General features: G+C 39.0%; 2 protein-coding genes across 7 annotated transcripts in view; one reads left to right on the top strand and one right to left on the bottom strand.

Annotated features, from left to right (window-relative positions):
* The window catches only part of LOC122208712 (zinc finger protein 345), a 100,073-nt gene that overhangs the window by 31,966 nt on the left and 50,015 nt on the right, over nucleotides 1–18,092 (bottom strand). The gene's annotated exons all lie outside the window — the stretch shown is intronic.
* Nucleotides 1–18,092, top strand: part of ZNF790 (zinc finger protein 790) — a 31,132-nt gene that overhangs the window by 2,775 nt on the left and 10,265 nt on the right. For 3 of the 6 annotated variants that reach the window (XM_042920087.1, XM_042920086.1, XM_042920082.1), the window contains exons 1-4: nucleotides 4,338–4,802; nucleotides 13,382–13,459; nucleotides 14,481–14,607; nucleotides 14,904–14,999. In XM_042920087.1, the coding sequence (XP_042776021.1) occupies nucleotides 13,451–13,459; nucleotides 14,481–14,607; nucleotides 14,904–14,999 (232 nt within the window). In that variant the 5' untranslated portion in view covers nucleotides 4,338–4,802; nucleotides 13,382–13,450. Of the gene's footprint in view, nucleotides 1–4,337; nucleotides 4,803–5,186; nucleotides 5,620–13,381; nucleotides 13,460–14,480; nucleotides 14,608–14,903; nucleotides 15,000–18,092 lie in introns of those variants that run through there. The other 3 variants (XM_042920085.1, XM_042920083.1, XM_042920084.1) reach the window with 3 other exon arrangements.

The following is an 18,092-nucleotide window of genomic DNA, read 5'->3' on the forward strand; positions in this document are numbered from 1 at the left end:
CAAGGAGTTTATATTCTAGTCAGGGAAAGTGGTCAATGAACATGCAAATGAAATATATAGTATTCCAGGGGCGCCTGGGTGGCGCAGTCGGTTAAGCGTTCGACTTCAGCCAGGTCACGATCTCGCGGTCCGTGAGTTCGAGTCCCGCGTCAGGCTCTGGGCTGATGGCTTGGAGCCTGTTTCCGATTCTGTGTCTCTCTCTCTCTGCCCCTCCCCGTCCCCCGCTCACCTTCACTCCCTCTCTCTCTCTCTCTCTCACACAAATAAACGTTAAAAAAAAAAAAAAAAAAAGAAATATATAGTATTCCAGATAAGAGTAAGCTCTAAAGAGAAAAATAAAGCTTGGAAATGGGATAGCAAGTGCCAAGGGAATTGCATTTTATGTTTTTTTTAAATTTTTTTTTTAACGTTTATTTATTATTGAGAGACACAGAGACATAGAGCATGAGCAGGGGAGAGGGAGAGAGACAGAGAGACACAGAATCTGAAGTAGGCTCCAGGCTCCGAGCTGTGAGCACAGAGCCCAACGCAGGGCTCAAACTCCCAAACTGTGAGATCATGACTTGAGCCAAAGCTGGTCGCCTAACCAACTGAGCCACCCAGGTGCCCCTGTGTTGTTGTTTTTTTTTAAGTTTTATTTATTTAGGTAATCTCTACACCCAATGCGGGGCTCAAACTCACAACCCCAAGATCAAGAGTTGTGTGCTCTTCTGACTGAGCCAGCCAGGAACCCTGGGAATTGTCCTTTTAAATAGAATAGTTAGGAGAAGCCTAAAAAGAAAATATTTGAGCAAAACCAAAAAGAAGCAGCAGTGGCATTTAAAGGTATTTAGACAAAGCGAATTATAAACAGAGAAAACACCAAAATAGAAATGCCATAGGTTGGCTACAAGCCTGGTATATTCAAAAGCAGCAAGTTGGTCACAGTGACAAAGTGAAGAATAGTAGATGAGAAGAAGGAGCTAATGAGGGGACCAATTATGGAAGGTCTTAGAGAGCATTGTAAGAACTTTGCTTATTTTTCTCAGTGAGATGTGAAGGCAATGTTGGTTCTGCACAGAGGAGTGACATGATCTGACTTGCATTTAAAAGAGATCACTTGCGGGTGGGGGTGGGGGTACCAGGGTGGCTCAGTCATTAAGTGTCTGACTCTTAATTTTGGCTCAGGTGATGATCTCACGGTTCATGAGTTCAAGTCTCGCATCAGGCTCTTCACTGACAATGAGCAGCCTGCTTGGGATTCTCTCTCTTTCCTTCTCTCTCTGCCCCTCCTGAGCTCTCTCTCAAAATAAATTGATAAGCTTAAAAAATAAAAATAAAATAAAAGAGATCACTCGGTGCATGGCTGACTCAGTCAGAAAACTGTGCAACTCTTGATCTTGGGGTAGTGAGTTCAAGCCCCACATGGGGTATAGAGATTACTTAAATAACTAAAACTTTAAAAACAGAGAGAGAGACCAGGGTGCTGATTAGAGAATACAGTGTAGGGGGACCAAAAAAAAAAAAAAAAAAAAAAAAGGAAGCAGGGAAACTAGCTAATGAGCTGTTGGAATAATCCAGGTAAGAGATGATGGTAACTTGGTCTCGGGTGATTGCACTGGTAGTCATGAGAGGAGTTGGATTCCAGATATATTTTGAAGATAGAGCTGAAAGAATCAGGTAACAGATTTGATGTTGGAAATGAAAGATAAGAACCTAGGCTCATGCGAGTATTTCAGCTTGAGTAACTGAAAACCAGAATTGTTATTTACTGAAATAAAACTATGGAATGAGCAAATTTTAAGGGATAGATGAAGAATTTTGTCTTTGCTCTCCTAAACCACTGAGACAGTCCATGTTAAAGAGAAACATTTATTTGTTGTCAGTATCTAGATGTCATTTATAACGGTAAGAGGATGACGGGTGCCTGGGTGGCTCAGTCTGTTAAACCTCTGACTCCTGATATCGGCTCGGGTCATGATCTCATGGTTCATGAGTGCGAGCCCCAACATCGGGCTCTCTGCTGTCGGTGCAGAGCCAGCTTCAGATGCTCTGTCTCCCTCTGTCTCTGCCTTCCCCACTCACACGTATGTGCACGTGCGCGCTCTCTCTCAAAAATAAATTTAAAAAAAAATAATAGTGGGAGGATGAGAATTCTAAGGAAATCTATTAGGGTAAGAATAAACATAGTAACAGATTGCAGTGGGTTAAATTGTGGCCCCCAGAGATATGTCCATATCCTAACCCCGAGACATGTGAATGTGACCTTACTTAGTAAAAGTAGTTTTCTTTTCAGGCATAATTAAGAATCTCTAGGTGCGTTCATTCTAGATAATCTGGGTGTGACCTAAATCCAATGACAAGTGTCTTTATAATAGAAGATGAAAAGACATACAAGAGAAGGCCATGTGAAGACAGAGTATAGATTGAAGTTACACGGCAACAAGCTAAGGATACCTGAGTCTAGTTAGGATTTTTTTTTTAATCTCTTGGGAACATCTTGATTTTTTTTTTTCCTTGTATTTTCATATGCCTTTTAATTTTTGTTGTTGTTGAAAGCCAGACATTTTGCGTAGGACACTGGTGTGCAGAAAAGTCTTAGCATAGCAGACCTGAGAATTCTTATCCCTGGAAATGTCTGCTTGCACAGTTGGCCCTTGGCTTGCACCTAGAACTTAGATTTCCAGAGGGGATTCACACTATCCTATTTGACAAAAATGGCTCACTATGCCTGTTTGTGTAAATCATATAATTTGTTAAATATCTGCTTTCCTTCTGAAATTCTGGTATGTGCCTGGCAGAGGCTCCCTATGTGACCAGCACACAATAAAAACTCTAGGTACTGAGTCTCTAGTGAACTTCCCTGGTTGGCAACATTTCACATGTGTTGTCAAAACTTGTTGCAGGGGAAATTAATGTCCTCTTTGATTTCACTTGGAAAGGATCCTTGGAAACATGTGCTGGTTTTTCCTGGACTTTGTTCCATGCACCTTTTCTCTGCTAATTTCCCTTTGTATTGTTTCACTGTGAGTTCCTCTAGTGAATCATTCAACCTTGGACAGAGTGTTGATCTTGGGGTCCCATGACACAACAGTAACGAGGAAAATAATTTTCATCCTGAGTGGGCATACATTTTCTTCTGCAAAGTCTTTAGTGTAGAGTTTTGAGTTAATTCAGTTAGGATTTTAAGAACTAAGCAAGATAAATTCATACAATATCATATGTGCTTATGTAAATTTTAAAGATAGATAACTGACAAGCCAAGATATTTGTGGGGTCCCCTGATTCGATGGGAGCCACCAAATGTTGGTGACAAGATCTGGTAGAAGCTGACAATGGGGATGGTGAAAGAATTCATCCAAGGCAAAACAAAGGAGATAGAAGTTTATCGAATATACCGCAAGAAAGCAGTGGGCACAAAGGCAAAGCAGAGACTGTCTGCAGTGCGGCAGGGGTGGGAAGCTGTAGTTAATTAAAGAGGGAAAGTGAGGAGGTGTGGTAACTGACTACAGCTTCCCACCCCTTAATTTTCCTTTTATGGTCCCTGTGTCCTGGTGTAAGTAACCCATTGGTCAACTGGGGCTTATGGATATTTTGAGGTGGGTCACCTAAAGAGCATGTTTATATTCTGCCAGGGGGTTACTACGGGCCCTTCTACCTTACTCAGGTTTCCATTGTTAAAGTTAATTGCCCAAAAGCAGCCTTCACAATATTATTACCCCACCAGTCAGGCAGGATAGTTAGTGATCAGCTGGAGACTGGTGATCAGAAATATTATATGCATAGGCTGTTTCTTCTTGAGATACCAAATATACTCTTCATTACTATGGAGTTACACTGAACATACACATTCTATGCACTTGTCTTCAGGTCTTTCCTATTTCACAATAAAAATATTTTAAAGGCAATTATTTTTAAAGGTTGAATTTGAAAGTACTGAAAAAAGTCACTCCATCAGAAAGTTTAGACATACTGTCCATCTACATAATGAGCACAGAGAAAGGGAAGCAAATTTTAAAAGGCAGCAAGTATTAACTTCAGGAAAAAAAAGGCTAAGACATGAACAACATTTACAAAATACTAATGTAAGCTTGAATATTAATTTAAACCAAACTCTCTAAGGGTAACTGGAGGATGGGAATAAGGTATTTGAGGATGTAAGGGATACTACACCTCATTAAAGCAGCAGCTCCCATGACTTCGCAGATAGGGGACCCTCCTGGGGCCGGGCCCCTTCATCCTACCCCCAGGTCGAGCCTTGTGGGATAAGAGATATCCACCACACCTGGCCAATGCTCAGACGGAGATAGTAAGGACTCGCTGGTCACCGGACCATTCTGTCACACCATATCTATCAGATGCCCAGATAAAGAACTCAACCTGCAAAGAATTACATCCTTCCTCTGAGCGCTGAACTACGTTTCCCAGGGGCCATCGCGTCCAAAGCTACTTCCGGTGAAAGGTCGCGTTGGTTTATTGTCCAGGTTTCCAGACCGGAGCATCCATTTGTGGGGAAGCAGCGTGGAGGCCTGGGTTGAGTCTTGCATTCTAAACGCGGCCTGGAACTAATAGAAGCTCCTGGCCACTGATGTAAACAACTGTGAAGGCGATGGTTTTTGCCCAGGGAAAGGATGTGGGCCCGGGGCCAAGGCCTGTGAATTGAGATCGTGAGATCTCTGAAAGGCTGTCCATGCTCTGACTGCATTTTCCAATGTCCATCATAGCCGAAGCAGCTTCCTGTCCGCACACTGGCCCTTTCAGGACCATAGGAAGGCTTGCGCCCGAGTCCCTACGGAACATTTTTGAAGGGACCGCAGGGTCAGGTAAGTCTAAGATCCGGAAGCGGAATGACCCTGGGGAGTGCAGTGAGGGCTTAATATTTTCGGAGTCTCAGGCCTTGCTAGCAAGCAAGGGGGGTTGGGAAGGCAGACGGTAGGGAGCTGTATTTGTGTGTGTCAGCTTCCGCGCCAGCGATCTCGATGGGATCTGTGGGTGCCTGTGTGAAATTGGTACGAGATCGGGATATGGGTAATCGCTCAGGAGCGGTAGGGGTGGGGTGTGTGTGTGTGTGTGTGTGTGTGTGTGTGTGTGTGTTTGCGTTTGCATGGGCACGATGGTGACGGGAGCTGTACGTGATAGTAATGACGTATTTACTAAATACGTATTTACACACATATTTAGGTGTGACTGTGCATGTATATGATTGTGACTACATCACTCTGTGCGTGACCATGTGTGTAAGTGTAGTAACAGCAGCGGTGGAGCCAGAAACAGACTATTGTGTTTAGTAACAGTCATTCGTAAATGTGTGGAGAGCAGTTTCTGTGGTGGCCGTTAGGTGGATTGGGTAGGGTAGTGTAGAATGAGGGGAAAGTAATAGGAGACAGTGTAGAGAACACATTCCAAGAGTTTCTCTGTAAATATGAGCAGAGAAATGGAGCAGCAGCTGATGGGGGCAGAGGCCGGGAAATAACGCCTCAGTATGCTGGTGGTAATGAGCCACGAGGGAGGGAAAAAGTTTTAAGGGCAAGTAAGAATGAGTGAGCCAAGCCCAAGAATAAAGCAGGGTAGTGTAGTGTTGCAGAGAATGAGCCATGAGCTCACGTTTTCAAAAAACAAGGGGAAATATCCTGAGATGTGGTGAGTTACATGTAATGCAAGGCATGAAATTCCAACTTGGAGATTTTCTGGAGGAGGGAGAAAGGTCTGAAAGTAATAAAAGCAAGGAGGATACCTGCCCTGCTTTCATACCCAGTGGCAAGAGTCTGGGGGGGTGGGGGGGGGGGAAGGGGATGTTGAAAGCCTTCAGAGTCCTCTGGGGAGAGCCAGGTTTCCCTTAGACCCAAAGGTGAAGGGAATATTCAAAGTGGTTGGAGATAAAAGAGGAGTTTGTTATTAATGAATTATGAATTCCAGAGAGCTACTAGAAAGTGTCAAGAGTTAGAGAGGGATGAGAAGAGGGGACATTCAGCCAGTGGGGAGTGCACTGTCTGAAAAGAGAGATTATCAGGGAATCTAGGGCTTCTTATGATGGACACAGGGACAACATGGACACAGGGGATATTGGTGCTTATTCTGCTTGGATTCAAGACTGTTGGACAGGAAGTGATGGGGTAGAAAGAGGTGGATTTTTGAGTATCCCTCAGAAAGAGGGGAGCCAAGGATAGAAGCTTTACAGATGGTTGGGGTAGGCAGAGTAATGCCCCTGCATAGGGTATAATCCCTGGAACCTGTGAATATTTTGCTTTACAAAGCAACGAAACTAAGTTAAGAACCTTGAAATGAGGGAGTTGTCCTAAGTTATCCAATTAGGCCTAATCTAATCAAATGGATTCTTAAAGTCAGTAAACCTTTCGGATCAGAGGGAGATATGATAAAAGAAGAATGGTCAGAGATATGCGAAATTGCTGACTAAAGGCAGGGAGCCAATGCCAGTGGCCTCTAGAATCTGGAAAACATAAGGAAATAAATAATTCTCCCTTAGAGCCTCCAGAAAGGAACACAGCCCTGCTGACACCTTAATTTTAGCCCGGTGAGAACCATGTCTGACTTGTACCTAACTGCCCAACTAACTGTAAGATAATAAATTTGTATTGTTTTAAGCCACTATGTTTATGATAATTTGTTACTCAGAAAACTCATATAATGGTATAGCGTCTTAGCCTTTAGTGCTGTGGAGGAGTCTTGAGCCCTATTACATGAAGGGAACTCAGTCCCTATTGATAAAGTTGAGGAATTCAGGTAAAGCACATAGGCCCTCTCTTCACATGTAATTTCCAGTTTTGCTGCATTGTGATTTCTTTTAAGTTTTTAAAAAATATTTATTTTGAAGGAGAGAGCAAGTGAGCAGGAGAGGGGCAGAAAAAGAGGGAGAGAATCCTAAGCAGGCCCCACACTCAGCTTGAAGCCCGATGTGGGCTGAATCTCACCATTGTGAGATCATGACCTGAACTGAAATCAAGAACTAGATGCTTAACCAACTGAGCCACCCAGGCGCCCTTGCATTGTGCTATTTTTTAACTTTGAAATTTAATGAACTTTTCTTTATGATCTAATATATGGCCAGTCTGCAGTTACTTACTTGTTTTCCACTTTATTTGTCTTTGATTGATTAAAATGTATTAAAATACTCTATGAATGAAATTTTATCTTATATAACCTGTAACTTCTGCTTTAAGTTGCTTCTGTGAGTTGATATATGAGATATTCATATTTATTTTTATCATGAATTTTAGGCTTTCGTATTTTAGAATGCCCAAGATCATGGCCCCTGCTTATTATTTTTTATTTGCATTTGCCTTTTCTATATTTCTCCATAATTTGTACAATGAACTTGAAAAAAATTTTTTTTAATGTTTATTTATTTTTGAGAGTGCACATGAGCACGGGAGGGCAGAGAGAGAGGGAGAATCTGAAGCAGGCTCTAGGCTCTGAGCTGTCAGCACAGAGCCCAATGCAGGACTCAAACTCACAAACTGCGAGATCATGACCTGAGCGGAAGCTGGATGCTTAACTGACTGAGCCACCCAGGTGCCCCTGTAAAATGAACTTTTTATTCGAGTTTATCATATATAGTCAAGTGTATACATGATAATACAATCAAAACTGTACAGCTTAAGTGAATTACCACAAAGGGAACACCCATAAAATAAAAGCTCAGATGAAGAAGTAAAACATTACCTGCACCCCAGAAATCTCGCTTGTGCTTCTGTTCAGTCAGGAGCTCCCCAAAGTAACCACCATATATTATCTGTTTTTTAACTTACATATATGTAGAATCATACAGTATGTAACCTTTTTTGTTGGCTTCCTTTGTTCAACATTTTGTCTGTGAGATTCATCCATATTGTGTGTTCACCTTGCTAGGTGCATGTTCCAGTGCATGAATACATCAACTGTATTTGTCTGTTCAATAATTGTCATAGTATTGATGCACATATGTTTTGTTTCATGAATAATGATGCTAGGAGCATGCTTACACTTGTCATTTTGGGTTCATATGTATCCATTCTTTTGAGTCTATTTCTAGGAGAAAAATTGCTGGGTCATAGTGTAAGCGAATCTGTTTAAGCAGATAATCTCAGTTTTCCAAAATAACTGAACTCATCAACAGCGTGTGCAAGTTCCAACTGCTCCCCTTTCTCATTAACACATAGTATTGTCAGACTATAAAATTTTTGTCAGTATGGTGGCTATATACTGGCATTGCAGTGCGGTTTTATTAGACTAATGAAGTTGAATGCTTTTGTTTTAATGTCCATGGACCATTTGGATATCTTGGGGAATGCTTGTTCATGTCCTTTGCCTTTCCTTTTGGGGAGCTGTTCAAATTTGGGGGAGCTTGTCTGTCCTTTTATTGTTGATTCGAGCAAGTTCTTTATTTAGCTTGAATGTGAATCCTTTGTCAGCCATTGTATTGCAAATATCCTCTAATCCATGGTTTGATTTTCACTAGTTCTTTTCTGATGAACAGAAATTGCTTTTTAAAATGTAGTTTTATTTAAAAAATAAATAAATACAAATCAAGAAGTAAATTGTAGTTTTATTTATTATCTTTCCCTTTGTGGTTTGTACTCTCTGTACCCTATTTAAGAAATCTTTCCTGGGGCACCTGGGTGGCTCAGTCGGTTAAGTGTCTGACTTCGGCTCAGGTCAGGATCTCACAGTTTGTGAGTTTGAGCCCTGCGTCATGCTCTGTGCTGACAGCTCAGAGCCTGGAACCTGCTTCAGACTCTGTGTCTCTTTATGTCTCTGCCCTCCCCTGCTCATGGGCACTCTCTCTCTCTCTCAAAAATAAAATGCACATTAAAAAAAAAAGAAATCTTTGCCTATCCCAGAGGCATGAAGATATTTGTATCTTCTATATTAATATCTTTCACATTTAGGTGTACAAACCTTCTAGAATTGATTTTTGTGTATGTTGTAAGGTAAAGATCAATTTATTTCCCCCTTATAGATATTCAATTGACTTGGCATCATTTGTTGAAAAGTCTATCTTTCCTCCCTGATAATCTCTGCTCTGAAATCTACCTTGTCTCGTATTAATGTAACCACTCTAGCATCCTTTTGATTATGATTTCCATGGTATATCTTTTGCCATCCTTTTACTTTTAACCTTTTTATACCATTATATTGCAGATAAACTGACATCTTGAAAATAATCAGCCTTTCATCTCATAAATGTGATAAATTCCTCCATTCATTTAGATGTTCTGCAATTTCACTCTATTGTTTGTAGTAATTGATGCAGAGGCCTTGTACTTATTTTGTTAAATTTATAAGTATTTGAAAATTTTGTTGCTATTGTAAAAGCTGTTATTAAAAAAAATTTTTTTTTAATGTTTATTTATTTGTTTTTGAAGGAAAGAGAGAGCATGAGTGGGTGAGAGGCAGAGAGAGAGGGAGACAGAATCTAAAGCAGGCTCTAGGCTCTGAGCTGTCAGCACAGAGTCCGACGTGGGGTTTGAACCCATGAGCAATAAGATCATGGCCTGAGCCGAAGTCAGACGCTCAACCGACTGAGCCACCCAGGTGCCCCAAAAACTGTCATTTTAAATCTAACTTTTAATTTCCTAATTTTTGCTTGTAAGTTGAAATGTAGTTGACGTTTTACTCTCTCTGACTTCATGTTTTTATTCTTAAATATTTCTGTATTTCTACTAATGACTTGGCTGCTTTAAATGAAATCCTTTCTCTCTCAGTTATTATAAATGAGGCAATCAGTGAACTTGTCTCTTTTCCATTTTGTAAGCTTTATCCCTATATTAGTTATTGCTGTAAAACATACTACCCTAAAAATCAATAAAACTGTATTATCTTAACACCATTTTTGCAGATCAGGAACTTCGAAGTGGCTTAGCGTGGAGTCTCTGGCTTAGTGTCTCACAAAGTTGCAGCCAAACTCTTGGCCAGGCCACAGTCATCTGAAAGCATGACTGAGGCTGGAGGATCACTTTCTAAGATGATTCCCTCACTTGGCTATTGGCAAAAGACCTCAGTTCCTCTCCATGTGGACCTCTGTAAGGCTGCTATAGTGTCCTTGTGACATGTCATACAGCTTTCCCCAGAGCAGAAAGACAGCAAGAGTATGTACGGTAGAAGCCATAATGTCCTTTTTGACCTATCCTCCTCCATTGTTCCCACAATATCTTCTTGGTACATAAATCTGCTCTATTCAATGCAGGAGGCAACTACACAGTGTTAATACCAAGTAGTAGATAACCTTTGGGGACCATTCAGCATACTGGTACCATAATCTCCATCTTATTTTTTAATTTAGATTTGCTTTTAAATGTGTTCGGCAGTAACGCCGAATATGTCCTCCAGTAATTTAGAAAGCACTCCTGGGAACAATATTCCCTAAGTTCGTGCAGCATAAAACTTTTTATATCCTTTATACTTGAAGGACAGCTTGGCTGCATATAAAATCTTTGACTCTGGGGGCCCCTGGGTGACTCTGGAGGCACCTGGGTGGCTCAGTTGGTTAAACGTCCGTTTTTTTGCCTTGGGTCATGATCTCACAGCTCCATGATCACGCAACTCCTGGGTTCTGGCCCCCTGTGGGCTCTGTGCTGAGAGCTTGGAGCCTGGAGCCTGCTTCGGATTCTCTCTCTCTCTCTCTCTCTCTCTCCCCCTCTCCCTCCCCCTCTCCCTCCCCCTCTCCCTCTCTCCCTCTCTCTCTCTCTCTCTCTCTCTCTGCCACTCCCGACTTGCACTCTGCCTCTCTCAAAAATAAATATACATTAAAAAAAATTTTTTTTAATTCTTTGATTCTATCATTTATTTTCCCACAAGTATACTGGAGAGACTAACCTCACTATTTGGGGAACTGAATTTAGTGGAGAAGTCTAATGACAACTGAATTTCCTTTTTCTCATGGGTAACTTGATATTTTTATCTTGATTTCCCATGGGTTTTAGCCTAATAATTTTATTAAGAAATGTTTATTAAGAAATTTTATTAAGACTCAAAATGAACATTTTGAGTCCTTTCTCTCTGCATATGGGGTGTCTTTTCATTATGTATATTCATGCTTTGTTTCAGGAAATTATTTTTTAATGTTAAAAATGTAGTTTTTAATATTTGTTCTCTTCCTTGATTTGGATTTCATCTGTAGGGATCTGCTTAGTTACAGGTTGGATTGTCTCTGACTTTCATTGTTTTCTTCCAATAATTGTTATCTCTTTCTTTGTTTCATTTTGTTCCATTCACTAATTTCTGTATTCTTTGTCCATGCTACACTTTCTATATTTGTCATACCTTGTGCTTCTTGTAGTTTATTCTTTGTTCCTAAAGTGGTTTTGCCTGTGTTCTCTTTCATACTTGAATTCTACTAACTCTTGTGTATAGTCTATTCATCATTTCTTCCCCATTCCTGAGATCATTGTAACATTTGTGCATGTAGTCTTGCCTCAGAGCTGTGATTGTATCATCAAATATTTTTTTACTCATAGTAGAATGTTAGGTAATACTTCTCTAAATATTATCTAAATAATATCTAAATATTCACTGGTGCTTTCCCCTGAAAAGGTAGCTTTTAGGTTCTTCTGCTCAAGAGTTCCCTCCTCTGTTACTGCAGTAGAAGACAATTTCTTTAAAATATGGTTCCTCTGAACAACCAGGTTTTCTTTGTTGTTCAGAATGTAACCTGGTTCAGGAGGACTCCTACTATCCGTTCTGAGTTCCCCAGTGCCTTCTCTGCTGCAATTAAAGAATACGGCCAATCCCCCAACTTATTTGATGAGGCCAGTACTACCCAGATACCAAAACTAGGCAAAGCATATCTCATAAGAATGAGTTTAAAAATCCTCAACAAAATACTTGCAAACCAAATCCAGCAACCTATAAATGCACTTATACAATATGACCAAGTGGAATATATCCCAGCGTTGTCTGAACATCCAAAAATCAATTAATGTGATACATTATATAAATAGAATAAAACCCAAAAACTACAGGGTCATTTTAATAGATACAGAAAAAACATTTGACAAAAGCCAGTACCTTTTCATTATAAAAATACTCTATAAACTAGGAATTAAAGGGAATTTCCTTGACTTGATATAGGGCACCTACAAAAATTCCATACTTAGTAGTGAGTATCTGAATGTTTTCCCCCTAAGATCAGGAATAAGAAAAAGAATGGCTGCTTTTGCCACTTCTATTCAATATTGTAGAGATTTTACAGGGCAGTTAGACAAGAAAAAAGAAAAAAAGCATCTATATTGGGAAAGAAATAAAACTCTATTTACACATGACATGATTTTTTAAATATAGAAAATCTTAAGGAATCCATATACAGAAAAACCATGAGAACTAATAAAGGAGCTTAGAAAAGTTTTAGGATACAAAGGACGCCTGGGTGGCTCAGCTGGTTAAGCATTCAACTCCTGATTTCGGCTCAGGTCATGATATCACAGTTTCGAGATTGAGGGTCAGGCTCTGTGCTGGTTGCTGAGCCTGTTTAAGATTCTCTCTTTACCTTAGGGGCGACTGGGTGGCTCAGTCGGTTAAGCATCCGCCTTCAGCTGGGTCATGATCTCGCAGTTTGTGAGTTCAAGCCCCACGTGGGACTCTGTGCTGACTGCTCAGAGCCTGGAGCCTGCTTCAGATTCTATGTCTCCCTCTCTCTCTGCCCCTCCCCCACTCATGCTCTGTCTCTCAATAATAAATAAACATTAAAAAATTAAAAAAAAATAATTCACTCTTTCTGTCTTCCTCTGCCCCTCCCCTGCCCCTGGGGTAAAAAAAAGGTTTTGGATACAAGATCAATAGATAAAAATCAAGTGTATATTTATAAACTTGCAATGAAGAATCCAAAAATGAAATTAAGAAAATAGTTCCATTCACAATAGCATCAAAAAGCGTAAAATGTTTAGGAATAAATTTAATTGGTGAAGTGTAAATCTCATAGTCTGAAAACCATAAAACAGGTATTCAAACAAAAACTTGTACATGAAAGTTCATAGCAGCATATTTATAATAGTCAAAAGGTGGAAACAGCCCAAATGTCCATTAACAGATGAATGGGTAAACAAAATGTGATCTAGGTCATACAATGGAATATTATTCAGCCACAGAAAGGAATGAAATACTGATACATGCTACAACTTGGATGAACCTTGAAAGCATTATGCTAAATGAAAGACACTAGTCATAGTAAGTTCACATATTATAAGATTCCATTCATATGAAAGTCCAGAATAATCTACAGAGACAAAAAGTAGATTAGTGGTTACTTAGGACTGAGAGAGAGGAGGAGAGAGAATGAGGACTTGGATTTTGGTTTGGGCCAGGATTTCTGCAGACTCCCTCTGACCTTTCTTCAGGGAAGAAAATGGAATTCTTAGTCCATTTGAAAGCTCTGAGGAAAACCTGACCTCTCACGATTCCTTCCCTCTAGCTCTGCTTTCTCAAGACTGTGCTTCACCAAGAGAGGAATCTAGAAGACTGAGTCTTAGAATTTTAAGTCATGGCCCATGTGAGTTGGAATTGCCTCTTTCCAAAAATTATAACCATTTATATCACATCATATGAGCATTTTTATTTCTTATCCTTAAACTGCTTACTTAAGTCACTATTCAGTGTGGTAAGTGATAGCTGGGAAACAGTCCACTGCCTTCCCTAGGTGTCCCTCTTCTGTCCAACATGGCATTCAGCACCTCCTGCATCCTAATACTTTGACAGAGCACTGAAGGAGGAGAAATATTTTGCCTTAAAGGAAATAGTAGAGACTTTCTTTTCAAATCCGTGGCTTGACAAAGTGGAACTGAGTGGCTAAACAGGATACACTACATGAAAGCTTTTATTTACTCTGTAGAATGGGATATATCGATTATTAAAGGTGAGAGTTGGTAATGGTTGGTATTCATTTTAGTATGTGGCACTTTATCATGGCTTTTAAATAGAGGGTATGATGGAAGGTTAATAAGTTCAGAGAGATCAGGGATCTTGCCAGGAAATCAATGAGAGATTAATATTAATAAGACATGTGCTGATTGTCACTACTTAGCCTAGAGCCCAGAGATTTTATACATTCCCACAGAAAATGGTATTCTCCACAGAAAATGATACTCAGTTAGGGAGTGTATCTCTTCCAAGAATCCTTTCAATTTCAGCTAATAGAAAATTCAACTAAAAATAGCCTAAGGAGGAAGGGAAACTTTTGGCACATAATAAATCTGGAGTTAGTCATTTAAGCCTGGTGTGGCATCCCTGTGGTATCAACAAAGAACTCATGATTCTGGACTGTCATCCTGTTGTCTGCTATTTGTCACGGAAAGGTCATAAGGATGTTGTGACTGAACAACAGGAGGTTTTAAGAACATATAGGCATTCAGCTTCCATGTCATTTCCCCCCGTCCCCCATACTACAGGCAGCCAACTTCAGTTTTTTGCTCAGTGAGTGTCCCACTTCCTACAGTGCCCTTTTTCATTTGTGTCCCTTCTACCTAAAAGATTTCTTTTAATTTCACCATTGATGCTTGGGTTTGTTGTTTCAGCAGTTGATGATGTTCAGGGATATAGCTGTAGACTTCTCTCAAGAGGAGTGGGAGTGCCTGGACTTGGAACAGAGACATTTGTACAGAGATGTGATGTTGGAGAACTACAGCAACATGATCTCACTGGGTAAGATTCACAAACTGACCCCAGAACTTTCTGCTTTCTACATTGTGAATTTTTAAATTGTCTTTCAAGTGTCTAGGGGAATGTCTGACTTCTTTCTGGAAAAATGGCTTACACTCTGTAAATTTGGTCCTAGTGATCCTCAGTGGGAACATCCACCCTCTCCATCCTTTGGAAATACTTTATGCTTTTTTCTTGCTCTTCCTATAAGTGTTTTTCTTCCTTCATAACTAAGGGACTAGATGCAAACTTTGAAACCTCTACCATTTGGTCATTTCTTGTTTCTTATCTCTAATCAGGACTTTGCATTTATCAGCCAGATGTGTTCTGTTTACTGGAGAAGGGAAAAGAGCCCTGGATATTTTTACAGGATGAGACAAGAGGACATTGCCCAGGTGAGTGATGGTTGAGCCAGCACAGGAACACCATCATTGCAGCTAAGAGCCCAGATGTTTATTGAGGCAGCACCATCTCTGAAATATTGGTCTCAGGTTTCTTCCTCAGGGAATAAAAACCCATGGACAAAAGCCTGAGACCTAGAGCCAAAAGTAACCTTTTCAGCATGAATTTCCAAATGACCCTTCTCTTCACCTCCAAATTCCACTCCCAATTCAGTCCTCTTCATTTTCTTTTCCTCATATTATAAAAAGGTGTCATTCTTTTTCTCCAGTAGTCAATTTATTAATGCTTTAATTGAGTTTCTTTCTCTCTTTTTTTTTCATTTAGATATTTGTAAATGTCTTCATTTAGATATTTGTAAATTTCTAAAAAATTTTTTTTTTTTTAATTTTCCCTACTCAATCTTGTATTTTTCTTACTCTGCCTAAATTCTCCTTGGTTCTGTATTTCTTGCACTCATTAATTCATTCTTTTAACTAACATCTATTAATTTTCCAATTTCATTTTAGGATAAGAAAGGTTAACAAAGAGTATATAATCTATTAAGAAATTTGTATTTTTTTTTTGACTGGAATATGTCCATAAATTTAAGCAAAATAGGCTCTAAATTAAGAGAAGATGTAATAGGCTGCTTAGTTGAAAATCAGGAATGTAGGGGAAAATGGCTTCTGGCTATAGTGAATAGGAAGTGGCAGAAGAGAGGTTAAGGCTAATGGAGGACAACAAAGAGAATGCAATGTCATAAAAGTCCTAGCAGTCAAGAGGAAACAAGGGGTATATTGGGCAAGTTAAGGTTAATTAATGAATTTTCTATTATGAGCAAGACTCAGATTGAAATAACATACTCTTGGAGCTTCTTTTTTATTTGAAATACCGAGGAAAGAAAATAAATTTTATTTCCTTACTAGACTCATGTTTGTAAATTCCAGAAACTATGTTTTGTGTTTTAAAATTGTTCTTTTTCTGAACTATTGATACTGCAACAACTTGAATGAATCTCAAGGACATTGTGCTGAATGAAAAATGCCAACTCCAAAGGTCACATGCCAAACGAATCCATTTATAGAACGTTCTGGAAATCACTAAATTATAACCATTGAAAACATATTAGTGGTTGCTAGTGGTTAGGGATGAGCATGGGAGAGTGATGGTGGTGATTATGGCTATAAAGAGGGAGCACAAGAGGTAAAATCGGTGTAGTAATGGTCTTGGTCTGTGTCTTGATTGTGGTGGTGTTTACAGGAATCCACATATGTGATGAAATGATATAACTATACATATGCGTTGTGCCAATATCAGTTTCATGGTTTTGATATTGTGCTTTATGTAAGATGTATTCGTTGGACAAAACTGGGTAAAGGGTACTCTTGCAACTTCTTGTGAACTTATAATTACAGTTGACCCTTAAACAACTCAGGGTGTTTTGGGGCACCGACCCTTGCACTGTCAGAAATTCATGTATAAATTTTGACTTTCCAAAAACTTAACTACTAGCAGCTTACTGTTGACTGGAATTCTTACCAATAGCATAAATTAACACATACTTTATATGTTACATGTGTTATATAATGCTTCCTTAAAGTAAGCTAGAGAAAAGAATATGTTATTAAGAAAATCATATGCAAGAAAAATTAATTTACAGTACTGGAAAAAAATCTACATATAAGTGGATCCATGCAGTTTAAACCTGCATTGTTCAAGGGTCAACCATATTTCAAAATAAAAGCTTTTGTAACATATTCTGGTCCCTAAGATCTATGCAATTTTATTTTATATTTTTATTTCCTAAACACTGTTATGTGCTTTTAAAATTCTGGTTAAATTATAAAATTTTCCATACTATAAATGTAAAATTTTCACATACTATAAATGTACTATTATATATTAAGGTTATTCTGTATTTCTTGTTACTAAAGTTATAATTCTTAGTACACATCAATTATTCATGGGTTTTTTTCCACATTGGATGATGGTTGTGTCTCAGATATGAAATTCCTTGGCCAAAGGATTTAAAGTTAGAATACAATGTGCCCAATTAATTTAAGATAGTTAATTGATTTGTCATTAAAAAAGTTACTTTAAATCATAGAAAATTATGTGAATACCTTAAACCATATTTATTTACAACCCATAACCATTTACCCGTGTTTCATTATAGGGCCAGGGCATGCTCTCCCTAATTGGAGTTCTGCCTATTCTTATATTAACCACACTAGTAATTCATTCTCCTAATTTTTTGGTTTCTGTTTTGAATAAGAATTTAGTTAATCTTACTGTGGAATCTTTCCTCCCAGTCTTTATAATTGACTCCAAGCTACTAAAATAAAATTTGTAGCCTTCTTAAATGAGTTTTTTTAGAGTATTCACTTAGTTTTCATAAAAAACAATCTTTCTTTCATATTTCTTTATATAATGATACTAACATATACAAGTTAAAATGTCAAAAACAGTTGGTATAAACAGGTTTGGAAACAAATAGCAGATTCATGGTAAACACATGGGTATCTGGGAGGTAGCTATGACTTGAATGTATTTCTATATTGTGGAAATTAATACTTATGTTTTCAGAAGGATCAGAGGGCATTGGTTCACATGAAGGTCAGGGATGGTATCAGTTTCAACGTAGTCTCACTACAAATGAGCTATTTTTATTTTTTTTAATGTTTATTTATTTTTGAGAGAGGCAGAGTGCAAGCAGGGGGAGGGGCAGAGAGAGAGGGAGACACACAATCTGAAGCAGGCTTCAGGCTCTGAGCTGTTGGCACAGAGCCCGATGTGGGACTCAAACTCACTAACTGTGAGATCATGACCTAAGCCAAAGATGGATGCTCAGCTGACTGAGCCACCCTGGTGCCCCCAAGTGAGTTATTTTTAAGTAGAGACTTCTAATAGTTTAATAGTTTAAAGGCTATTGATTTTTAGGGAGGATGGATATTTCTTGTTTACTGAATTACTGGTTGTATTTATTTGATAAATGTCTGCTGTGTGCTTGATCTATCCTTACCATTTGTTGGCTTAATATTTTGTATTTTTGGTGTGAGTGGGCATTCACATAAAAGAAACACTAATACACTAATACCCAGTTAGGG

The sequence above is a fragment of the Panthera leo genome, chromosome E2 (genome assembly GCF_018350215.1).
Source record: "Panthera leo isolate Ple1 chromosome E2, P.leo_Ple1_pat1.1, whole genome shotgun sequence".
NCBI classification, from domain to species: domain Eukaryota; kingdom Metazoa; phylum Chordata; class Mammalia; order Carnivora; family Felidae; genus Panthera; species Panthera leo.